This window comes from Pituophis catenifer, unplaced genomic scaffold, assembly GCF_029215685.1.
Source record: "Pituophis catenifer annectens isolate HBS135680 unplaced genomic scaffold, rPitCat1.0.hap2 SCAF_1, whole genome shotgun sequence".
In the NCBI taxonomy this organism is placed as follows: Eukaryota; Metazoa; Chordata; class Lepidosauria; order Squamata; family Colubridae; genus Pituophis; species Pituophis catenifer.
In genome coordinates, this window is record NW_027256881.1 from 47,813,961 (window position 1) to 47,841,498 (window position 27,538).

The 27,538-nt window shown below is 36.6% G+C and overlaps 1 protein-coding gene across 1 annotated transcript in view; it reads right to left on the minus strand.

Moving 5' to 3' along the window:
• USH2A (usherin) overlaps positions 1–27,538 on the minus strand; it is a 474,981-nt gene that overhangs the window by 108,954 nt on the left and 338,489 nt on the right. The window contains exons 47-48 of the mRNA XM_070957393.1: positions 19,640–19,838; positions 9,923–10,088 (exon numbers count right to left, since the gene is read on the minus strand). Coding sequence (XP_070813494.1) covers positions 9,923–10,088; positions 19,640–19,838 — 365 coding nt within the window. The remainder of the gene's footprint in view (positions 1–9,922; positions 10,089–19,639; positions 19,839–27,538) is intronic.

Genomic DNA, 27,538 nt, shown 5'->3' on the forward strand with positions numbered 1-27,538 from the left:
CCCATTCCTCCCTGCTGGCAAGCCATCCCAAGCCTGAAGAGCCCTTGTCCTGCTCCTCCCCGCATTCCTCTGAAGCCAACAAGGCCGCCCACTCAACCTCCATAGGCTCCAGCTCTGGCTTGTCCTCCTCCATGGATTCAGGCTCCTATGGGGGCATGACACTCCTATATTTCTTTACAAGAATCCCATGAGGTAGGTTGGGCTGCAAGTTACCAAATGAGCTGCTGCGATTACAGATGGAGTAGATCTCTCTAGTGGAAGCCAAATACATTAGCCACTGTTCTCGCTCGCTGTTTCATTTTTCAATTGCTCTTTACTCTGAAACTGAGTGTAGAGTGGTCTCTCCTTCAGCTGCCAGAGATAAGATAGACCTATTGTGCCCTAGCCCTCAGGAGGCCATATGATCTTATTTTTAAACTGACTGCTTCCTACAATTCATTGGATTCAAAACTCATCTGAGGTGAGAATGTATCATGTACAGCCAATTACAATTGCAATGCATTACAATGCATTGTAGTTTCCTGGCTAATGTAATGTCATGCACTAATAATAATAATAATAATAATAATGGGAAAAATAAATAAAATTATAAAATAAAATAAAAAAGTATCATCACCATAATTATGCTACAAGGAAAGAGGGGAGTGATATCATAGTCAAGAGATAAGAGCAAACGTCATTGGGATGCAGCAAAAGAAGGAAAAATGAAAAATTGAGGATGAAAGGGACATACATCTCAAGAATCAAAGATGCAGAATAAGGAGCAGGCCCCATGGCGCCTTCCTGGAAATGGGCACCATTTTTGGAGTGGCACAATTCATTGTGGAGTCATGAAGCTTAGGAATGTTGAGAGGTGGAGAACCCTGTTCTCCTCACCCAGCAAGGACTTGGTGGAATGGGATGGTAGGCACATAAGTGGTAGGAGTTGCTGCAGCATTCCTTTTTGTGCACATGACCACAGGGGTTTTGCAGTGGCCATTACTTTGAAACCCAGGTGTAAATATCTTTTGGGGGCTCCGTCATAACTCCAAACAGTCATTAAGCAATTGATCCTAAATCAAGGACTACCTATAGACTGAGTTCAGTGCTAATAAAATATTTCTGCCTAACATTAAAATGAGTTATTTCAAATATAAGCTTTTAAAAGATATATTGGATCCAACATCAGATCGATATTAGAAACAAATAGCAATGATATTTAAAAGGCCATTCAAAGGATTGAGTTAATTGTACTGTACAGTTTTGTAGCATCAAAATCACACTTTATGTCTGAATCTTACACAAGTTTTCACACTGAAAAAATGTCAGACATACTTCAAGGAGTTCTTGTACACTTGTACAAATTTTAAAGAGCTGTATATTCTATATACATGGAAAATGAATTCTTTAGAAGAATATGTCAGATAACAGTATCATCTTCTCTTCCTTCTTTATATTATTTATGTAGAGGGAAAAAAAAAACTATTGTAGTCTTGCACCAGTGGTGGGTTGCCCCCGGTTAGGACCAGTTCTATAGAACCAGTAGTAAAACCAGCAGGAGGCTCTGCCCACCGATTCCGATGTCATCAGGAAGCTTCTGCATATGTGCAGAAATGCACGCGCACGGCTCCGTTGCAAACCGGTAGTAAAGGTAAGTAGAACCCACCCCTGTTTTGCGCCCTATATCATTTGCATTATTTCCTACAAGTACCTATTCTGAAGATGATCTCTCCTACCCCTTAAAAAGATAATAACATTAAGCTAAAATAAAACTATGAGTAAAGAAAGATGTAGCTTCTCATCAATTAAAAAGAAGGGGTGAATGTAACCAAATGCTGAGTAGTAGCTACCAGCCTCTACCAGCCTGATCTGATAAATGTTAGCCATGTAGACATGAAAGTGGGACATCTCATTACTAATTACCAATGGAGGCAAAGGTCTTCACATTTGGAAAAAAAATGAGCACAGCATGCTGATGAGAGAGAGAATCAATTGCAACTTTGCATGTATAGGAGGAATCAGTGGATGGTGAAACTATCAGAGATTGTTTCAAAAGCAGAAAGTGCTATGCTTGGGTAAAACAACGTTGCTCTTTACTTTTTTTACACAGAGCAACTGAAGAAAATTGCTTTTTGTGACTATGGAAGCAACAATATGTGTTATCTTGAGAACTTTACAATTTTACAACAAAAAATCCCCATCCATGAGGGGAAGAAAGGAAAGAGAAAAGAAGAAGAAAAGTCGATGTTTGCTTCAGTAATGTGCATTTGGAGTTACTGCAGAGCATGGCAATTTAGAGTGGAATATATCTAAATAGTCATATTTTTAAAATAAATAATATAATCAAGACAATGATAACCTTTGAGGTGTCACTAATGACAACCTCCAACCAAAATGGCAAATGGTGTGGGATGCTGCAGTTCAGTGACATCAGGGGAATTAAAACATTTGCTGCCCAATCATATCCAGGCCTAATGAGCTGTGAGGCCTACAGAGTTCAATGGGGCTTAATCCTAGCGAGCATGCATAAATTACAGCCTTATTGTTTTTAGTTGGCTACTTCAGGCACGATACGCATAATAATGTAATATTGTTACGTTTCATATATAATATATATAAAAGCTGGAGGGGGGGGATACTTAAAGCAAAACTTTAAAATCCATGCTTGTACAGAGCCTATGCATTTAATCTGTGTAAACACGCAATGAAATGAAGAACACGTCTTTGATCCCAAGGTACCTGTATTACACTCCCACACAACTCATTTTGCCCAGAGAGAGCAGTAAAAACATAAACGCTACCCCAGCAGTTCTTTTCCAAGCGCATCTGTTAATTCACTCCATTTATAAAATACATATTGACAAAGACAACTGTACTGGGACCAGGGAGATTTGATTTGGTGTGAGAAAGTCAATTCAATGTGATTTTGTTAAAGGGCTCCTGCAGGCAAATAAAAAGAGTTTAAGTAATAAAGTACATAAAGAGATGTTTTATGAAGCAATGCTTTCCAGTGGCAGCCACTCATTGTGCTGCTTTAAAAGGGATAGAGTTCAGAAAAAAATATAAGATAATGTTTCCCGTGTTCTTCTGAGCTGAAACACTGAATGTTTCACATAAGGTCAATGACAGAAGACCAGCCCCAGTTTAGGCTTTGTTTGTCAGGAGAGAAGAGAAATATTTTTCTTCTATGGTACTATCATTAATTTATTGAAAAAGTTATTTATATATACATATACCAACCAAAATTTAGCCTTTTAGGATAAGTGGTATTATGCAAAGCTCAAAACAAGAACAAGCAAAAATAATTAAAGGAGAGAGAGAGAGGGAGAGGGCGGGAGGGAAACAAACAAAGACAGACGGAAGGAAGGAAGGAAGGAAGGAAGGAAGGAAGGAAGGAAGGAAATTCCATAACTTTCTATCCCTATAAAGCATCCTTCCATATTCAGCTTTATTCATGCATTTTGTTCTTTACATTTTTCACTTCTTTCTTTTTGAATTCCACCAAATTCATCACTTTCTAACTTTCACAGTCTTCCCTTTCACCCTTTCTTCATGTATTTATTTTGCTGTTAGATCCTTAAAAAGGTGGTTGTATCTACTATTTTTTGAAATGAGTTGGAACTGAGTCCTTTTTCATATCAACTTTCCTCTTTTTCCCATCTGCTTGATTGTTGTGATTCCTTCTGCTTAATCAGATTCATTCTCTCTATATGACCAAAAAAATGATCATAAATTGAGGGCATTTCCCTAAAATTTAATTTTGATATTACCGGAGTCCCAGAATGGTATAAACCACTTAATGGAGAAAGATTTTGGCACTATATTAGCTAGTTTAAAATTAATAAACCAAAGACAAAGATGGTGCTTAAAAATATGACTATACAAGACCAAGAGATTTTGATGAAGAAAACTGGTTTCAACATAAAGAAGATGGTTAAATATCTAGAGTTCACACTGATCAATAGGAAATTGCTTCATAATAATGTTAAAATATGGGATGACATTAAAAAAAGAGTTAGCAATGTGGGACAAATTACAGTTGTGGCTATTTGGTAGAATTTCACTTACCAAGATGCATGTTGTACCCAGAATGTTATTTTTATTTCAAACTATATCAATATTGTCAACTGATTTATCTTTTAAACAAAGGAAGAAATGTATTTCCAAATTTGTATTGCAAGGTTAAAAAAAAACAAAAATCAAATGTAAGTTGTTGCAAGATGTTATAGAGAGTTGTACCTTACTTAAAATTGTATTTTGAAGCATGTTGTATGACTGTTTTCTATTTGCCCACCACAATATTGCTGAAGCCATTATGCAGTGACCCACCACAACAAATCTGGTTTCCTGACAAAGGAATGCGCCAGAAGTAAGAGTTTTCAATTACAACAGAGACTTAGTTTAGTTTTTCATTTGTGTAGCACACTTTCGTTGATTTAAAGATAACATAGATTTTTATTGATAAAAGACAGTGAAAATTATCTAATTTTTTATTATTTATTCTTGGAGATAGCAACTAGGATAATGTTGTTTCCAGAGTAAGTCATAAAATATCAGGAGTCATGTGTAACAACTTTTCATACCAATATATTTTATTGAAAAGCATAGATTTTTGTGAGTTTCAATTCACTTCATCAAAAGCATGGGCTAGATAAACTGATGTTGGATTTAAATAGGGATGAAGCATTTGGGGGGGGAAGGGAGGGAAAGACAGAAGACAATATGGTTATATAGAGTATTTGTAAGACAGACTACAAGTATTTTATCAATTGAGAAATGTAATGCATTATAAATCCATTGTGTGTTGTGGCCCACCAGCGGCCCGCGCGGATCGTGGCTGATCCTGATGAAGAGGAGGCTGGTGTGGTGTCGCGCCAGCAGCCTGCACAGCCAGCGCTCGCATCGGACAGCGAGGAGGCTGAAGAGGATGTGATGCCAGAGGCAGAGACTCAGCCAGGGCCTTCAGAACCTCCAGAGGCTCCTTCCAGTGGAGAGAGCGAAGTGGAGGAGCCTCTCCTCAATGCTCGGGCACACAGGGCTGCCAAAAGGCAGGAGTGGCTATTCAGGAGGAGGAAGTCTACTTGAGAGTAGGGCTTGAGGATAATTGGCAGCTCCCTTAGCCTATTTAAGTTGCACGCAGCTAGTGCTTTCTTGCTAGAAACAACGTCTCATTACTACAGAGCATCTTGGAGAGCGAGCGACTTCTCATATCTGGTTTTCTGGGCTGGTTGCCAACCTTTGTCGGACTTTGTTCTTAATAACTTTGATAAGGACCCTTTGCACGGGAAGCCTGCATTCTTAAAAGGGGTTTGTTTGGAATTAAACAGTGTTTGAGAAGCTTGGTGTGTGTCACATTCTCTGGGAATCCGAAGCTGGGGCAGAACACTGTGCTTGTTGACATATTCTAAGAATGGAATTTTTAGAAGAATGTAAATTCAACAATATCTTACTAAATTGTGCTGGTAAACACACACACACACACACCTCCCCAAAAGTGGTTACTTTGACATCTGTAATGGAGTGTCCTGAAAGGTAGAAATGTTCTGGCATTACTTTATCCTTGTTTTGAATGATAATGTCCAACTTTTCTAAGCCTGTTTGGCCTGTTTGTTCTATGTAGAATCCAGTGAGGCATTGATGGCAGATGATAGCACATATCAGTTTTGAGGAAGATTATGTGAAGGTGCAATTAAACCTGTATAGGAAGCTGTTGGGACCTGGTAGTATTGGTAAAAATGTGGGGGGATTGCAGGCAATCTAGGTAGCTCACAAAAAGCTTATTCTTTTCAATAAAATGTGTTAAACTGAAAAGGTACACCCAGACTCTTTCACCTTTTTGGTTATCGTAGACTAACAAAGCTGTCCTCCTACAATGTCATTTAACATCAAAGTATATGGAAGTTAATGATGTAACATAAAAATTGCAGTTTAAAAACTTTGCAAGCTTAGTAGGATAGATAAGAGACAGAGGTTGGATGACACAACTTAGATCAAAAGTATTTGGATATATTGCATTGAATTAGGTGTGCTGCAGACGTAAGACTGTATTACGATACCTTCTTGTATTAACTCCTCTATTCTTCTATTTATAGATCTCTCTGGAAAACAATAATATTTTTTTAAAAAAGATTACTGTTGTAGACACTTTCAAGGTTATACATCTCTTTGTCAGATATGTCTTGGTTGTCTTTCAGTTATTGCCACTTAAAATATTTTCTTCACTACCTGCGTTTAAATCTCTCCTACACTTAATAATCAGCCTGGAGATTCAATTGCAGAACTTCTAAAAAAGCTGTCTTCTTTGATGAGTATATGCAATTTCATATGGAAAAAGCCGTCTTCCATGTTCTGACACAACACTCATGGAAGAACATTGTTTGCATTCTCCACAATGCAGCAGGGAGAGAAATTATGATGCTTGAATGCTAATACTATTAATTTTATCACATTCATCGCAACCCATCTCTTCTTGAGGATTCATAACTATATTTTCTGCTTTCCATATACTGATAACATTACTATGCTTTGCCTGACTCGCAAAATGCAAATACATGTCTTATATCATTTCAAACTGGCCAAATAACATTTTGAAAACATGCATGCAAAGAGTGGCATGCATAAATCTTTATAAAATAAAATGAATAATAAAAATGATAAGAACAATCAGAAGGAGTAAAAGAGATATAATCTGTTGAGATACTTAACCACTTTTCCACATTTTACTCAATCTAATTTTGAAGGCCTTCAAGTTACACCACTTGGAAATAATACAGATTCCTTTGTATTGTTTTATAAAAGGACCATTAGACATAAGACATAAAGAATTAGTAACCTTCTCATTAACCTCTCAAAATGGAATCCATTCCAAGCCAAGCTCTGAATACAACCAAGAGTCTTCCTAGTTAATTGTTATCCTTATCAAAAAATGACCCACATTAACATTTTCCTTGGGGTAATCAGAGTCTCTTTCTCTTTGTGTGTGTTTGTATATATATACACACAGAAAGTGACCAGTATTGTTTTTGTTAGCCATACATGGAAAATGAAGGAGAAGAAAATAAACAAGAGTTTCTTTCCAGGAAACAAAAGTAACAAAAACACAAAATAACCATTGCCTAGTATTGACATCTGCTTGCTCTATTTGTTGTTGTTGCTGTTAAGAGCAATATGTTTTGTGTCGCTGTGCTTTACTTGCCTTTGTAAACAGCACTAAGTGTGTTAACAGAAATCACTGGAAAGGTCTAGAGGTCAGATAAATAATAATCTTCTTTTAGAACACTGAGATTTATGAGATTGACCAAAGCCTCTCCTCTAGTTCCTTGGGATATCATTTTTGGGAGGATGACATCATGGGAGACATTCTAATATTGTGATATATGAATGACTTCTGAATGCATTGAATTTAGGATGTGCTGCATAGCTTGGCAGAAATTCAAAGTCCTTCTGAGCACACACAATGTGTGCCAAACCATGGGTAATGCAGTCAATTTAGCTCCTGACCTCACAATTGCCTACAAAGAGATGTACGCATTAAATATCCAGGAAAAAGCTTTCCTTGAGCTACCAGACTTATTCCATATAAACATGTAGCCTGTAATCAATGTGAAAAAAAATTAAATCAAAAGATGCTCAAAGCAAGCTTAAATTTGCATTGATAAATATCCCAGCATCTTAGGCAACATGATATCGGTAAGGGCCAATAGACTGTGGATAGCTTCCTTGGCGCCATACTTTAATTAAAAAATAATTAACCTTTTAAAGGGCACTGTGATTTTGATGAATATCTTTGGATCCAGATAGGGTCTCAGAAGCATTTGAGGGAAATAAAAACAATAGCCAGTGTTTTCTTTGGAACTACTGTATGTATATCTGCCTCTCAACACAGCCAAGATAAACTGTTATGGCAACAAGTATCCTGAGGAGCAAAAACCAAAGGGTGGGGGGAGAGATTTCCCTTCAGTTTGCCTTCTGGCAAATAGGTGTTCTACAACTGGCAATGGGCCTCCTGGCAGCCCTTTTATGAGTAGGCAAACCATTCCCCCATGAAGCTATTTTTGTTTGAACACTCAGATTGCACTCTATAAAAAACCAATTGGCCCCATTTGCCCCCAAGAATTTCTGATTTGTCATGTGAACAATCACAATGCATTTTTAATCAGAAATAACACAATAGCAGAAGAACAGAGTTGGAAGGGACCTTGGAGGTCTTCCAGTCCAACCCCCTGATCAAGCAGGAGGCCCTATACCCATGATGGTGAAACTATGGCACGCGTGCCACAGGTGGCACGCAGAGCCCTCTCTGTGGGCACATGAGCCATTGCCCAGCTCAGCTCCACTACGCATGTGTGTGTGCGTCCCGCTGGCCAGCTGATTTTTGGGTCTCTGGTGCAGGGGCGGGGTGCATGCGGGACACACATGCGCTTGTGCAGGGGATCCTGGGTACATGCGTGGTGGCAGGAAGGGGTCTTGCATGCATGCGTGGGGGTGGGGGGGTCTTGCATCCATGTGTGGGGGTTGGGGGAGCACGGGGGAGCAGTGCATCCCCCATGCCAAAATGGGCCACAGGGGGGTACGGTGTGCCCCCCTGTGGCCCGTTTTTGGTCCCAAGAGGCTTCAGGGAAGCCTGCCTAAAACATGCCTCCGGGGGTTGTGTGTGCATGTGTGGGGGGGTTGTTGTGCATGTGCGGGGGGAGTGGGGGGTTCATGCATGCATGCGCAGGCATAGGGTGTGCGGGGGGCATTGCATTATGGGTATGGGCACATGTGTGTGTGACCCCCCCCGTGCTCCCCCGCTTTTGGCACATGGTGGCAAAAGGTTAGCCATCACTGGCCTATACCATTTCACACAAATGGTTGTACCATCTCATTTTACAAACTTCCAGTGTTGGAGCATTCACAACTTCTGGAGGCAAGTATTGCTTAACGCATTGTAAGCCGCCCTGAGTCTCCGGAGAAGGGCGGCATATAAATCAAATTAAAAAAAAAAAAGTTGTTGCACTAATTAATTGTTCTAACTGTCAGGAAATTTCTTCTGAATTAGAGGTTTCTTCTTAACCTCTAATTAAGGAGAGGTTGCTTCTCTCCTTAATTAGTTTCCATCCATTGCTTCTTGTCCTGCCTTCAGGTGCTTTGGAGAATGGGTTGCCCCCCTCTTCTTTGTGGCAGCCTCTTAGATATTGGCACACTGCTATCATGTCACCCCTAGTCCTTTTTTTTCATTAAACTAGATATGCCCAATTCCTGCAATGATTCTTCATATGTTTTCTGAAGCAATGTAATATATTTGTAAGAATCAAAATAGGTGGCAGTACCCAGACAGCCTGATTGACCTGATAAACTAGGCAGTATGGATAGGAGTTGGCTAGGTAAGATAAGAGCTATAGACTAGACTGGGGGAAATATTTTGGAAGAAGTCAAAGACAATCACCTCCATTTGATTTCTAAAAAAAACCCCAACATAAGCATGCCTGTTTGATTAGTAGCTTCCTTATATATTTTTATATTTCTAGGACTTGATAAACTGGACCAGCTCATTTTCTTTAGCATGGGATAACTGTATGTTCTTTGTTCCTCAACTAGTCTCATTCCACTAGCAGGTCAGGTCTACATCTAGAATGAAGTCACCTATTGATTACGTAGCAAAATACTTGACTCAGTATGGATTCCAACTTCAGTCAATGCACTGCCAACTCTAATACCCTCAGGTCTTCTTAAATATTCATTGATAGTAAAATTATTTAGGTAAAAAATGTAGATAAGTAGTAGAATTTTTTGGTTAACTGATTTAACACTGTAATAGTGGAACAGAATGCTTTCTTAGCGGCTTTCCATTTCACATTCTGAAAGTGAATAGGAAGCCCATTAATTCATGCTTAAAGTCAGACCTATATTTCTTATTAAAGGCTGCTACTATATGACTTAATATCTGTGAAATGCTTCATACCTGTGAATACCCGTGTAGAATAGTTACCACAATACTGATACTCTGGTTCCACTGTATACCTCTGACCTCCACAACAAGCACTTGATACATTCAGAAGAAATGGAAGATACTTGTCCTCACAGCATTGGAAACTTGAAATATTGTACTGATTCCCATTGCAACATATCTAAATTTGAAAAATAAAACAGATATAAGTTAAAGCATAAAGTGTTTCCTGATAGAACAATATCAACAGCACATATATAAACTCACAAATCCATTAAAACTGAATTCTTATTCAGCATTGATGATGTTACAAACTTTGGATAATGAAACGTCTGCAAGAAAACAGCCAAGTTCAGAGAGCACCAAGGATCCCTGAATTCTTATTGTTTAGCAGAAATCTAACAAAGGAAACTGATCAAATCATCAATAAAATGTACAGATAATTTACCTAGCTATAAAATCACATTGAATTTATCAACATTTACAATAAATCTTGGGAAGAGCACAATGAATAAACGTATGGCTAAGAAGCATAATCTCACAAATACATCAATGATAAGTTTAAATCTATGGGCTTGCTAGCTATTTCAGGCAGATTGTTTTCCAAAATTCAGCAGAGAATGTGAATTTTCTTATAGTCACAAACAACAGCAACCATACAAGCACAAGTTTTATAGAATAGGAAAAAGAAAGAAAGAAAGAAAGAGAGGAAGGAAGGAAGGAAGGAAGGAAGGAAGGAAGGAAGGAAGGAAGGAAGGAAGGAAGGAAGGAAGGATTGGAATGCCAAGAAGGATCTCCGTGCATTCTTGTAATTCCTGAATGTGACTGCCAGGTGCATCATGTGGTGGTAGAGACATGCAAGGCTATTTGGAAGATGTTACAATCTGAAGGACAGTTTGATCAGATATATGTCTACCCCACATGAACATTCAATTTTGGACCACTTGAGATTGCTCTGCCATTTTACTAGGAAATATATGATAATCTATTTAATGCATTGATAAAAGAATTGGCTCTTGATCAGATTTTTATAAATATGAAACTTCTCTCAGCAGAGTTTAAGCTTTTGGTGCAATGACAAAATCATTACACTATTCTTCCCCACTCTGTACATCAAAAAAGAGACATCTGAACAATCTATACCTCAAAAAAGTAAGCTTCCCCCCCCCATATTCATTCATATTGCTTCCTATATAATATAATTTTTCCCTCATGTGGCGTATATATCTTTTTGATCATGACTTTTAGGCAAAATTATTTTAATTCTATAGTGTAAAATAAAGCACTTTTAAAAGAAAATATAACAATGACAAGAAAATGATTGTCATGAAGACTGGGAAGGTATTTATAAAAGATTGCAGTAATAAGAGGACTTCTCTAAAGAGAACACTTTCCACAAATGCAAAACCATATTTGTAAGCTGCTAGTTAGTTATCTAGTAGTTTTGTCTAATCCACAGTATTAGACAATAGTATTAGTACTTATTAATGAATTTTGATTAATTTTCTTCATCTTCTATATTTCTAAATGTTCTTAATTTTGTTAATTTAATAAAAATATTATCACTACAGGTAGTTTTATAAGTAGTCCTCATTTATGAACTGCATTGTTTAGTGATCGTTTGCAGTTATGACGGTAATAAAAAGGAGCTTTATGACAAATCCTTGCATTTACAATCTTCACAGACCTGTAAAACAAAGTAAAATCCTAAATTTAGATATATATATTTTAAAGCTAGTATTCTATGGAACCAATTTTCCTAACTTGGTCAAAAAATTGGCAAGCTGCTAAAAACACCATGGCCATTGACATTTTGCTTTTGATTGACTACTGGGTATCTTTAAACCAAATTGTGGTCTATAAATGGGAGAAAAGGCTACATCTCCAGATCCCTCTTCGGATGCAACTGTCAACTGGCTTTACTGAGATATATTTCTTCCTCACCTTTGGAGGACCTCATTGGTCACTATATACCAGATATAGCTTAGAATGGTGCAGCAGGTTGAGATATCTAAATCATCAGAGTTCATTAAGATTTAGATAATGTGGCAAAAAGGGGAAGTACCTATGTTGCACTCCCAGTATGACTTCTGAATAGTTCTCTGATGTATTACAGAAGGAAGATCAAGAACTAGTTTTGTAACAGAAAAGAGAAATATAGTGTGATTCTCTCTTCAGTTTTATTACGTTTCCTCCCACCATCCCATGTATTTCTATTTTGATATTTATTTAAGTCCTGTTCCAGAAGAGTCCAGAGAACAAATTCTTAAGTACAGTCTTCTGTATCTCTACCTCACATAACAGGCATCAGCTCATAAGTTTAATGAAAGTCTACGGTAGAATAAAATATTTATCTAAACACTGACAGATGAGAGTGCAACATTATTAGTGGAAAGCTACTACCCAGTTCATAGACAAGCTTGTTAGGGTACTGTTATTCCTTTAGGCACTAATGCTATTCATGTGATTAGTCCCACTGAGTTCTTCTGAGCATATCAGTAATACTGTGACATTCATTTTTCTTGCTGCAATTACTTTTAAACAAGTGAGAAGCTAAAAATCGGAGTGAACAGAAGATAAAGAAAATTACAGAAATTCACACTGGTTATGAAGCCAACCTTTTAAAGTAGTTAATCATTAAATGAAAACAATTCATATATTTTATTGCTTCCTCTATACATGGGTCCCTAGTGCTGCGTAATGGGGTGAGCTCCCGTTACTTGTCCCAGTTTCTGCCAACCTAGCAGTTTGAAAGCACATAAAAATGCAAGTAGAAAATAGGGACCACCTTTTGTGGGAAGGTAACAGTGTTCCATGCACCTTTGGCATTTAGTCATGCCGGCCACATGACCACAGAAGACGGAGATGTCTTCGGACAGCGCTGGCTCTTCAGCTTTGAAATGGAGATGAGCACTGCCCCCTAGAATCGGGAATGACTACCGTGTTTCTCCAAAAATAAGACCCTGTCTTATATTTTTTGAACCCTGAAATAAGCGCTTGGCCTTATTGGCATGCACTCAAAAGCCTGATTGGGCTTATTATCAGGGGATGTGTTATTTTGGGGGAAACAGGGTAGCACCTAGGTGTGAGGGGAACCTTTATCTTTACCTTTATACATGGGTACCAAAATAATGTTTAGTAAATAAATAAATAAATTAAAAGGCAAAAGTATTGCTTAAAAATAAGAGATGGACCTAAAATATATCAGCTTTGCTAATTTTGATAAATTATAATTCAGAGCCATGCCTTAACATTCGGAAAATTCTCTACTCGGTGCAAAGGCAATAATTTCCCACATTCTTTCTAACATGGAGGTGTCTTCCAGGGGGAGTTGGTGCAAGAGGGAAAATGATGAAAGCAGCATTGCATTGCCACAGTGCAAGCTTTGTCCTTTCGTATGTATATGTCATCCATAATTAGGAAATTATTTCACCAGGTTGTGAAAATCACTCATTCCTTGGCAGAAACGATCCAGTGTATTTCCCGCTTTCTGCATACAGACACATTTCCATGCTCAGAAAACATAACCTGGATCCAAACTGCAGTTTTTGAATACTTTTGAATGCAGACTGCATTTGCAGCTTTTCAATTAGCCTAAATCTGTTTTACAACTTGAATGGGTTAGTTAGACACGAAACATACTTCTCCAATGTAATTTGGGAATAGTTTTGCCAGACCTCCTTTGACACAGATAAATTGCAGAGGAGCAAAGAAGCCTTTCAAACTGCAGAACTGATTTTTGTCTTAGCCACTGTTAGTAACAAAAAAACAGCGGGAAAACATGAGTTTGCAGTATAAAGGGCTTCAGAACCCCTGGCAGTAGGGTTATTGCCATAACAAATAAATCGGCTGCAAAATTCAGATGACCACTAGATGGCAGCAAAGAGATACAGAAAACATTTTATTATCATTTAGTGGTCACCTGGACTTTTTATAGCCCAGTTATGCCTATTGCCATCCTATATCATGCATATTTGTATGCCATGACTGCATATGCTTTCTGACTATAAAGAATGAAATGCACACAGTCAACTATTTTTCTATTGGCCAACTGATCAGCTGGCCAGTGTCAAATGCTTGGCTGGTTTCTTGCTGTTTTCCTATTTTCTGCCAACCCTCTTACTTATAATCACTGGTTTCTCATTTAGCATTAAAAGGAAGGGAAATTAAAACAGTTCTTTAATCAGTATTACTTTTAGATTTATGCATGTATTTTAACAATTTTTATTTGTTTGAATAGTTTGCATTTTTGTATTGAAGGGTGCTTTATGATCTTCTGGATAGAAATATGGGATTATTATTTCTATTATGAGGAACAAGAGAAATAGCAGCAGCAGCAGCAGCAGTAATAGTATTGCTATTCAGTGATGAGAAATTAGTGTTCAGGAAAGGACCAAGGCTTCAATTTATACTGCTCTTTGAACAATTATCTTAAATGTCAAAAGTGCTTTAAATTTTCAAATCCTTCTGAGCTATCTCTTCCCCAGTAAAACTTCTTGTCATCAACTCAATGATTTTTCTGAGGCAAGATCCCATTGATATTATTTGCCCATTATGTACCTCTTAAACAGCTTACAATTTACTTATACTCAGCATACCCTTGAAACTACGTGATTCAGCCAGCCTCCCATTTGTATCTTTGAACTGTTATGTAGCTCCCCAACATCCTTTGCAACAGGCTGTAAATTACAAAATAGCATTTTTGGCAGCATTTTAGGACAGATCCTATTTGTATTGGTCTGAAGCCCAGAGGATATGCATTATCAGCCCATAAAACAAAATGTATTTAAGAACTATCAGGATTATGTCATATTCCCCCCCAAAAGCCAACTACTGAAATTGGTAATGATCATCATTATCTCATCCTCCTATATTTAAGTGTATACCAGCCAGCCAGGGTTCTTATTAGGCCTGTATTATCTCATCATCTTTTATTTAGGGATGGCAATTTAGGATGGTGTAATCAGACATATATATCTGCTTTCCTAAGCCATCCAATTAAAAATACTGCTTTTTCCTAATTATTTTCTATGTTCTCATCAGCATCAGTATAGTTTGTATAATTTGATTTCAAAATAAGATGGAATAAGAGGAAAAAGGTCTCCCTTAGATGAGTCTGCAAAATGAAAAAGTTTGCCATGATTCTGCAAAACATTTTGTAGCATCTGATCCCAAACAGACCAAGTTGCCTATTAGTTAAAATAGTTGATAGTAGTTTGTACGTAAGAGAATTAGAATAAAATTAATTTTGTGCTACAATCTGCCTTTCAGATCCTCTAAAGGTTTTTTTATATATATATTATGCCTTATTCTTAGGATACAGTCCTCCATGGGCTGGTCCAACCAGGAGAACGGGATTTATAAAAGTGATATTGGCCATCTATTGTGCTGTTTTTGAACTTCATTTTAATATGAGAGGTATATATTCTACTAGGCAGAAGAGTTGAATACAAATCATTGTATTATCATTTCTCTAAATTTGAAGCTTCCTAAGCTGCTTAAAGATTATTAATGTGGAAAAATAAAATAAAATAGAAGTTCCATTCTGATAGCTTCCTTTGAAATGTATAGCTTGGTCACTCCATAATTAAATTATCACAAAGAATTTCAGCATTCTTTGCTGAATTTCAGCATTCCTTGCATTCAGACATTCTCTTCATTTTGGGAAAACATCTTCTAGGAAAACCCTTTTTCATCAAACTGAATGAGAAACAGTAGGAAAAATATGGAGAAATGATATTTATTTATTTAAGAAAATTTATATGGCCACCCAACTCACTCTCAGTGACTCTGGGCGGCTTACAAATATAAAAAGCCAATAAAATAAATAATAGGTTGTAAATTAAAATAATAGGAGTCAATAGAAACAACAGATGCTTTGTGCAAAGTTCAATGGCACAATGGAAGACAAAGTTTCTGGTTAATGGTGATACACTGAGAGGGGTTAATATCAAGAGAGAAGTTTTCAAGGTGACTTACTGTCACCACTACTGTTTGTCATTGTATTGATTCTTATGTTAACAATACTGAACTAGTTGGACCACAGATAACAAACATCAAAAACAAAGAACAAAGGCATACAAAGCTAGAATTGAGAAGATAGCTACGGACAGCAAATGCCACCTCTGCAAAGAAAGTGTGGACCACCTAGTTAGCGGCTGCAAGAAGATCGCATAAGACTGATTAGGAACAACGGCATGACAAAGTAGCAACAATGATGCATTGGAATATCTGCAAGAAACACTATTTGCAAGTTAAAACTGCTGGGACTACAAAATAGAAAAAGTAATAAAAAATGCAGAAATGAAATGAAATTGCTCTGGAACTTTAGAATTCAAACAGATAAACATCTGACACATAACACCCCAGACTTAATAATTGTTGATAATAAAGACAAAAAAAACCCCAAACCCAAATCCAGCTGATGTCTTTGGCTTTTTGTTATCTTGTTTTTTTGTTTTTTTGTTATGTTTTTTGTTATTTTGTTATGTTATGCACATATGAGTATGTGCAGGGAGCCATTCCTTGGTTGTTTTAGCAATTATGATGCATGATTTATTCTCTGGTAGTAATATTTAATTTTTATATTATTTTAATTGTTTTATTTTTTTAAAAAAATTGTTCATGACCCAGGGTCATTGGTTAAAATGGGAAGCCATATAAATTGAATACATAAAATTCAGCTTTTTAAAATTTACTGTTATGTTTCATTTGCAAAGGAAAATAATGAACAATCCAAGGATCAATGAATATGATTTATTCTTGAAATAACAACAACAACAACAACAACAATAATAATAATAACAACAACAACCCCAATATGGAGGCCTTTGGCCCAAAACAGGATATCCACGGCTATAGTAACCCTGATTAACATCCTGGTTCTGCTAAAATAAAATCCAGTGAAAAATAGTGTATACAAAAGAATCCTTTTGCAGAAATCCTTTCACTGAAAAGTACTTGTGAACCAGTCTACAGATTCTTACCATAAGTATGTGAAGACAATATAGAGTATATAGTCAGCATAGTGTTATTATAATACTAAAGTCAAGAAAATAAGCAGAAACTTGTCTTATTTCAAGTTGATTAACTTGTCCATCATGGCCACTGAGTCTGGAAACCTCCTTCTTCCAGGTAATTGACTTTGGGGATCATATTTCCCTCAGTGCACGGTTGGCTGGGTGGCTTATGAAAAGCAGGATGGTAGAATAAGGCCTTGATTTATTGGACTAATAGAGAGGAAGGGATATATATTAAAACTCAATTATCATTAAATGACAAACAGGATTATCAAGCCTCAAAACATACTTGTATATGAGAAAATCTACCTTAGTGACTGCTTAAGATAGTTTTAGAGATTATAGAACAAAGTAAATATATTGTACAACTTATTTGGTACCTAAGTTGTATAATATATTTTACTTTGTTCTGTAATCTTAAAAGAGAAAAAAAAATATACCATAAGCAAATATTCATTTTAAGGGGATGTGGTAAACACTGCCTGGACTGATCCATCATCCCACAGACTTTGTGGTTAAGGTTATGTCAGCCAGCATAATTTATATTTTCGTTTGAATCACTGAGATAATTCACTTTCCTAATTGATGCTTTGTCTGACAACAAATCTTATGAATACACACTGTCACTACATGTGTGATGCTGCTGCTAACAAATAGGGACATTATTTTATTATATTAAATCTTACCTTCAGACGAAGAGTTTTCTACCTCATTTGTCAATAAAAAATGTATAGGCTTCTACTGTTCTGACTGCAGTATTGATCCAACTCTTAACTTGCAACTAACATAAACATTAATCTGCAAATGACCGTAAATTTAAAATATTTCTGACAAATCATGATAGGCCTCATTCAGAGATGCTCATCATTAGCACATAAACAACAACCCACTTATAGATAAAACTAAATGGATTTGCTGTAAAGTAGCATCCAATCAGTCAATCAACCAAGTACCCCCCAAAAAATTTAACCAACCCAATAAGTTAATATTTTCCATCTAGATTGTGACAAATGATAAAAAAGACAAAAATGCACTAGAGAATATACTCCCTAGTTATCTCTTTTCATTTTTACAGCAGCACAATAAAGGAAGCATAATATTTTTGGAAATGGATCTGCATAATGCGGTCAGGTACCATTGAGAAAGTGTTATGCTATGCTATAAATAAAAATCAATAGTGGGCTTGTTCCCATTCAGCAGTGCAGATGTGTATGATATATTCAGGCTCCAATCCTCTCCCCCACTACTTTGCAGCATCAAGCAATGCTCAAAATACATAATGGTCTTTATTGTTACATCCTGGTTCTTGATGACCCCTTTTTACACATCTATACCCCCTAAAGCCCCCATTTTTTGAGAGGGGAGGAAGAATTTTAGGTAAGTTGAAATATCGGAGCAGAAGGGATAGACTGGAATAATTCTTTGGAAAGATAAACCAGACATGGAAAGATCAGGGGAAGCAACAGGTAAAGTATAGATTCTTCAATTTCTTCAACAATTCCATCACAAGCCCAAAGTACCTGACTAGTCACGCAGTCTGAATTCAGTATTTGCCAGGAATTCTGTCTCTGGGGGAGAGAGGGACTAGCTGGTGAAGAGGAAAGAGATATTGATATATAAATGAGAAAGTCACAGAGACTACCCTGGCTGAATTTGAGAGGGAGGATTTTTGAATGGGTGAACTCCAGAGGTGGATTTCAGCAGGTTCTGACCAGTTCTGGAGAACCGGTAGCGGAAATTTTGAGTAGTTCAGAGAACTGGTAGTAAAAATCCTGACTGGCCCCACCCCCATCTATTCTCTGCCTCCCAATTCCCAGCTGATTAGGAGGAAATGGGGATATTGCAGTAACCTTCCCCTGGAGTGGCGTGGGAATGAAGATTTTACAGTATCCTTTCCCTGCCACGCCCACCAAGCCATGCCACATCCACCAAGACACACCCACAGGACCGGTAGTAAAAAATTTTGAAACCCACCACTGGTGAACCCCTGATGAAGATGTAGAAGAGATACAAACTGCCTCATTTTCCTGTCTAGTGCCATGAGGAGGAGGCAGAATGCCTAAAAGAGGGGAAACCCTTATGATTTCAGCCAAAGAAATGAACTGAAAATTCACTCCCTGTCCTGAGATTTCCAGATACAAGGAGGAGATAATAATAAAAAAAAAGTTTGAAGAGAGGGAGATCTCCCTTCAAGCTCCAGCCATTGTAGAAGTAGAAACTGAAAGAAATGTACAATGCTCTCCACTGTCACACAACAGGAGGAAGCAGGTAGCTGCAGTGAAGCTAGAAATGGATAAACTGGAGAGGGATAAAGTTTGAAGCTGGGCAGATGGAAACTAGCACTCCACAAGTCAGATAGAAGTATTGTAAGCAAAAGCTGGAGGAAAAACCCAGCTAAAATCTTGTTGATGTGAAAGGGAGGGAGGAAAAAAGCTTACAATTTAAACCCCAGAACTGACATACATGTAGTGCTTAACTTGTGTGTTCTGTAATGGGCAGATCATCCATATTATATGATACTTTTCTTGTCTCCAATAAAGCAACTCACCTCATAGTGCTAAGACTGTTATTCACCTCCTGAGCATGGGATTGGGTTTCTGGAAAATAGAAATTTATAGCTATCCCTGGCTTATAACCTGAGTGAGTTGAGTATCATAGTGGAGGAGGAAGAGGAAGAGGAGGTGGTTAAAGCCAGCATATTACATGGTGTTACCTTAAACTGGAGATTACAGCATCGTCTTCCACATATGTTTTCATGAATGTTGCATTCCAAGAGCAGGCAAATTCCTTCACTTTGAAGTTTTGACAGTTGTTTTGCATTAGGGCAGGGATGCTGAGCTTTACGCAATAGTTCATATCCTAAAACAATGCCATTTGGTTGTCCTGGTGATGTCCAGTTAATCTGAAGTGATCTGAAGCAGCAAAACAATTAACACATAATTCAATTAATACCAACTGTAATTTACTTCAGCTCCTGCTATGACTCAAATCCTTACAGGTGTCCTTTTTAACTTTGCTGCAATGTGAGGGAGCTTTACATGGATCTGAATTTTTTAAAGGGGCTTTTTTGCTGAAGGATCATTATAGAACACTTAAATTATGATTCATTCTTTGGCAGAAAGGTAGAGTTGAAGATTCTGATATATAATTGACCCTGACATTTAATAGAAATCAAGTGCTAAATTTTAGTTTAAAATAGAATCACAGCCTCACTTTAATACCTCTCCTCAGTTGCTTTCAGATTCTACAAACAAGTATTTTTACATTAATAAATTCAGCATAACGTTAACACATTATAGATATACTTGACAGAAACAAAGCACTGCACTAAAAAAATCTTGTTGGCCATGCAAGACATAGCTGCACTGGTAGACATTTTGTTGACTCTCGTAAAAAAAACACGACTTGTAGCAATCTTGTCCTTTCATGTCTTTTTCCTTCAGTGAAGACACTGATGACTTAAGACCATACTTGCAGGAACTATAGCACTTGTGATTTCAGCTTCTTTAGAGAAAGTATTGGAAAAACTTTCAACTGCACAAGCTGATCATCTGCAGGTAAGATCATCTCAATGGTTTCAGCCATCTCACATTTTCCCATTACAGGAAAGGCACTAAACACTAGACATAGTGCTGGCATTTGGAGTACATACAAAATACATTCTTGATGAACCTGGCCATCCTACATAGTCCATTTGCTGGGCAACCATCAGAACTATAGTAGCAGGAATTTGTAAGGTATCATCAATAAGGACTCTAAATCTAGACCAGGGAAAAATCATGAGAAGTAGTGGGTGATGAATAGGCTTGTAGCCACATTCAAATTAAATTTAGGTGTATTTAAGAATTAATAGATAATAGCCAAAATCTTTCCAAAGATGCAAAATGGCTCTAGGCCTTGAGGTTTAGCAACAATTTAAATATTCAGCACAGTCTGTTTATCTTGGCGATACCTTTTTTTTATTGTCAAAGAAATTTATCATGGAATTTAAAAAGTGAAAGTTGGATCAAAATTCTAGGACTTGGAATTAGATTTGGAAAGGCAAAGGAATTTAAAATAAGTAGCACAAAGTACAGCAGATTGGAAACTATTTTATATATTGTCATTGATATACTTATGTATTCTTTTTCTTTAAAAAAATCAACACTTTCTTCTACCTATTTGCAATTCCTCAACCAATACTTTCTTCCTCCTGTTTGTATTTCCTCCCTTTTCTTTATCAGATTTCTCTCAGCTTGGGAGAGAATAACTCAGTCGGGGAAGGGTCACAAAAGGAGCTGTTCACAACACAAATTTATGGCAGACATCGACTCTGATTGGTTATCAGTGTAATTTAAATGTTCTGAAATATAAGTGCTGGATTTCAAGATTCATTGTAAAGATCTGAATATTCATCCAGTTCTGTGTCTTCAAAACATGCATTAAATATATTCCTCAAAAGATGCCTGAGTAGAAATGTAAATAATTAAATAGTCCCTTCCTTATAATATCATACTGCAGATATTTCATGGGAGAACTGCATATAATGTTAATGATACAGAATGCAGTTAACCTCTGAATTTACTCTAAGCACAAGTAAAGCCATGAATTGAACTGAACCACCACACAAGGGAGAGGAGGTTTAAATCTTTTTATCTGCAGATGCTTTGTTCAAGAAAACTCTTCCTCACTCTTCTCCTTCATTTTCTTAAATCCTTTTTGTTTCCAGTAACAGAAAAAAAGATTTTAGAAGTGAAGAAGCTGAAGTAAAAAGGTTAAAATTCCCTCCCCTTGTACATACCTTGAATGCCCTCTAGATAAAAATACTGAATGGAAATGGAAACAAGAACAACAATAATAGGATCTCATGCAATTACTCAAGGTCAGACTTCTACCTAATTTGCTTCAGATGCTTGGCACTACAACTGGCAGAATTCCCATCCAGAATAGGAATGGAGCTTTAGGATAAATATTAAAAACAAGAGAATCCTACAACCTTGTGGCTAAAAGATTAATAAGTAGAGCTACAATCTGTCCACAATAAATTTATTAAAGGCAGCCTTCAACATTATAATGTGAACATTGATGAGCTAAAGATGACTTTCTTTAAGTTCCATTTGCTTGTTTAAGATTTAAGTAAATCCTTATATCTCTTCTGCTGTGAGGGAAACTTAACATCCCCTAACTTTGGATGGATCATTTTAGAAAGCAATATAATCCAAGTACATAGTACCTGTCAGAATTCTTTGTGACACTGTAAATTAGCATTCATTTAAAGTTAGAGACTTATGTTCAGAAACAGCAGCTGAGATAATAAAAATGGCATCTTATAGAATAAAAATAACACAGTGAACTATTTCACTACCTTGAGGTATAAACAGAGGAACACCTAGCAATAACAATCTGTAGTAGAAGAATTGATGTCAACTGTGAAGGGATAACTTCACAGGTTACTTGTAGAGTCACTATTATTATTCTGAAGTCTTCATCTGACTTACTGAATTAATGCCACAGTCTGTAGAAGTCTATTTTATATTCACTGCATATTCAACTCAAAGGAAAAAATACCCCTTACATATCAATGATTTACTGACAAACATATAAAAAGAAAGAACAAAAGAGTGAAAGAGAAGAAACAAAGGAACAAAGAAAGGGATACTAAACGTTAAAAATGAATCTACAATTTGAAATACCATCTCAATGTGTATTATTTTGCAACTAAATAAGCCAGTGGTAAATGACAAGTATTTTGTATCATGGTCTTTGACTGATTTTGTTAAAATGTTTTTGCACAAGACGGAATTAAAATGAAATCATACTCTCCTCAAAAGCAGTCATATTTGAATTTAGTCACGCTGTTCAGCAATAGTATGTGACTGTACATCTCTAAACTAATGTTTATGTTCACATCTCACTCTAATTTATGGTTTGACTAACCATAATTAACTATGATTTTCTCTCTCTCTCTCTCCCCTTCCCCCCTCCCCCACTTTGGAATCAGTCTTGATTCCTAGTGATTGCCTGGAGATGTCTATGCTGTTTTCTTGGCAATGTTTGTGAAGTAAATTAGTCACTGTTTCTTTCTATAGTTGAAATAAAGAAACTAACTCAGAGTTACCCAATTGGTTTCATGCTTAAATCTGGATTAGAATTTATGGTCTCCCATAAATGAATTTCAACACATTTGAATGGAAATATAGTATATAAAGTTTGTGATAAACTAATAGGATTGCAACTATTACCATGATTAGATAGTAATTCTCTATCCTATTTCTGGTATTCAGTGTTTGAGAAACATCTAATTGAAACCAAAATCCAGAATATTTAATCCATGAAATTAGAGGAGGAAAATTTCCCAGTGTTACAGTAGATTAAATGAGCACAATAGATTAAATGAGCACAAATATATATTTGATAAGGTTTAATAAATCAGAACAGAATGTGTTATAGGTCCTATCAATTTCTTTGATCTGAAGAAATAACAATCTTAACCAGGGATGTCAAACTTGCGGTGTCACGTTGCCATCACATGATGTATTATGATTTTTTCCCCCTTCTCTAAACTGGGGGGGGGGACGGGACATGGCCAGCACGCGATGCAGCTGGCCCATGGGCCGTGAGTTTGACACCCCTGATCTTAACCCTCAGTATGCTGCCATGAAATGTATGATCTTTTGAAGATTCACCAGGAGAATAGAGAAGATGGGGAACAGATCAGAACTTTGTATGCTTATTTTAAATGAAAATAGTTTGAGAAAATAGTTTCAATGTATATGTACATGTCAGTTGCATGTTATACACCTAACACAGATGTGTTTTGACACCTGGGTTTACAAATAAATCTACTTTCCTCTACTTCTTGATTCACTTAAGAAAACAGTAAATCATTTAATAGCAGATGAATGTTGAAAGTATTTATGTGATTTTCTGAATGATACATTTCCCAGAAGGAAAACAATCCTGGATTTAAGATGATCTACCCAAAGAAAGATTCAATTGAATTATAATAAACTGAAACAAAATAATCAGTGTATTGCCCAGCTTCCTTACCTTGACAATGGGACATTCAGAGTCCCGCTAAACTCAATCCTAGAAACCGTTTCTCTTCCCTGCTCCTCTCCATGCATGTGACATATCAGCATATTCATTTGTGTCCATAAACATATATATATATAAATATATATTTTTACTTGCAGAGGCCAAACTCAAAAAAAGGGACAGGGTCAGGAAAAAGCATGCCATTAATTGAATTAATACTTTTACAAGTTAGTTACTTGTAAAATATGGTACCCATTATAAAATGAATTATTTTCACTTTTGCATATAAACCCACAGACTACTCTCTCTTTCCCACTCAGAATGACATGATGGAAATCTGACCTCAACAAGCATAAATCTATAAATGTGTGGTCTGCAGGAATTGACACACTGAATTGACTTTCTATGGAGGGAGGTATGAGGAATCTTCTGTTATGCTGGTAAAGGATCTGTTGTGCTCAGATTACTATGCAAGTGTGCATAAATCAGGTTGAAAATAGGAAGGCAATTTTGAGGCCCTGCTTTTTTGTTTCTCTGAAACAAGGAAAGTAATTAATAGATGATCTGTGCTGGATTGCGGTCAAAGGAAACATATGCATATGGTTCCTGTGTCATATGGTTAAATCCTGTTGAATTCACTCTTAGATTCCCAAATAAATGGGAGGAAGGGAGGAATTCATTTTGTTCTTCCTTCTAGATAATTATCTTAGGACTTGTAGTTTTCTTAAGTCAGCTTCTAAGTCCTATAAATTCTCTGAATGAGGAAGATGACAAGTGGGCAGGACTGCCTGCCTCCCTTCTCTTCCTCCTCAATATCATGTCTTTATGTAGGCAATCAAAGGGTGTTACAAGACATTTTATGCCTTTGTGAACCCCCTTTGCTTGTCTCACCTTGTTTTCAAGGTCTTCTACTGTTGTTTTCTTAGCAAACGTAAAAGGACCTCTTCGATTCCCAGATAAATGGGAGTAAAAGAGGAATTCATTTTCATTCCTTTACATACTATAACACCAAAATAGCCTAATTTCAAGATTGGGTTGTTTTTTCTTTTTCTTTCTTTCTTTCTTTTTTTTTTTTGGAGCCTTCAAGTCAGTGTTGACTCCTGGAGTTTGCCTCAAAAAAACCTGCAAAAACAGAGGGGGGAGGGGAGGAGAGAGAGGGAGGGAGAGGACAAGGGAGAGAATGTGTTTCTGACCATGGGACTAGCCTCCTGTTTCTAGACTAATGCCTTAACCACCACACCAAATTGGATTTTAGAGTTAGGCGCCCATATTGGTCTAAAAAAAATACAAGTAACATCTTCCACTTTTTGCAAATTGACATTTTATTTACCATTTGCCATTTCCTTTTACTTCACATAAAGAGGTGTGAAGAAGCTCCAGATATAACTGAGTGTCCTAATTGGATGCCTATCTCTCAGCCAGTGAATGCATTTTAATAAACACCAACTGATAATAGCTGTGCCCACAAGAACATTTTGACACCAGATAATTGCTAGCCTAATAGGGGAAACTAAACATTTCTGTTGTAACAGATCTGATATGCAATCTGTGAGGCCTACATAAAATTTAGTGAGTGCAATTATTTTTGTATGGTTCTATAGTATTCCCCTAAAGTGGCAACCCTTTTTCTGATCCCAAATAAAGGTTTGATCTGTTAAGGAATTTCTAAAAAGCAAGGTCAATTTGTTGAAGAACTGCTACAAAAATTTGTGGAATATGCATTGCGCTGCTTATAGGAGTCTGCTAGAAACCAAATAATCTCTTCATTGGCAGATACTGATTACAGTATCTTCCTATTTATTCAATCTGCTATTTTCTTCTTGAATTTGTTTTCTTAACAGAGGACGAAGTGGAAAATTCATATGCATGCCAGTACTTGCTGAAGCTGTCAACTGCAGTGATTGTCACATTTCAATCACAGTTAAAACCAGCCAGCCCGCCAGATAGCTACTTTTTTTTTTTTTACAGCACAAGGCCTTACATTCTTGAGGACCAGAATTAATGAATTAACTATTGATTAAATTCCACTCTAGCAAATCCACCGTGGCAAATAAATGAACTACCTGGGGCATATGTAGGCCACAGTCAGACATGTCCAGGCAATCGATCAGTAGTTAGTATTCTCTTAGGACATGAGAACAGCTGATGATAATATGACATGTAAGGGGAGGCAATGAAAAAAGACCCATTATACTGAACAGATGATCAAACAGGAAGGGATTTCTGACTGTTTCATATTTGCGTGTTTTGATATCTTAGCAAGTACCATCTCAAAGACATGCATAACTACATGTGTATGTCTGTGTGTCTGTGTCTGTTTATTGTAATTGCAATCTTTGAAATTATAATTTTTAAGAGCAAATGCAGAAACTGAAATAAAACAAAGACCAACAGAAGCTTCCTTAGAAGATTTTTGGAGTAAATATATCCTATAGGCATATTTTCAAAGATTTAGATGTTAAAATGTTGTTATTTTAACATTGTTACATTTTTCTTTCTTGAAGAAGTAGACCAAGTGCCAGGTTCTGCCAGTAGTATAATAAAATCTTATTAACAATAATATACATGCAGGAGACTTATTATTGTTGTCATAATTTTGATACATCTTTGGCAATGGTTGTATAATCTCTATTGCAAATGTTGGCACTCATGGATCCTTTTAGGAAAAGAATGATTTTTCACTATGAAAAAGAAATTCCCATAATAATAGAAGAAAAATATAGAACCATATCTTCTATGGTACGTGCATATAGATAAACAACTTAATTTCTTTTACACTTATTGCCTTTTTAATATTATGAATTATTATTCTAATCAGGCTAATATAGTGGGAGTAACCACAAAATTCCAGTCTAAGCCAAAGTCAAGAGCAGAGCAAAGCAGGGAGAAAAAGGAATCGAGGACCCTTCCTCGTCATACTGTTTCAATAGGAGGAGTGGAATGTAATAGAGAGGAGAAAGACATACGAAAGGTTGACATGACTTCCTTTAATGTCTAAGTCTGATCAGTTTCCCATTTGAAAAAGAAAATAATGGAGAGTTGGATACATAAACTGATGAGTCCTCTTACTCAACAAAGTCAGAGAAGCTGCTGATAGAATTAAATCAATAAGAATGTGACATAGGACTGATTCACAAGTTTCTCAGTCCTTCACTATAAATATGGCTTTGGGAATCCTTCCTATATTCACCAGTAATGCCTGTATGACTTCTCCTTTTCTTCCAGTATCTCCAGGCTGATGAAATCATGGCCTTCTTGCCAAGCTAAACACTATGTGAGATTGAGATTGTTTCTGTATAAAGTAGAGACACAGAAGAATGGCAATGCATACATGTAACATACAGGCAGCTTCAGGATGAGTTTCCTGAATGAAGTAAAAAAAAAATAACTGCCACATATTGGATTAAAATGAAATCTAATGTGAAAGACAAGATGTAAAATAGGCAGGCAGACAGACAAACATACACATTGTAACCTTCCTTCTTAGATTCATATGGAAATAAGTATTTATCTTATAGCCCAAATTATGCCAGTATAATTACTTTTAGCAGCACTGATTCTTATGATTTAAGGTAGAAAACAAGGCAAGTACATT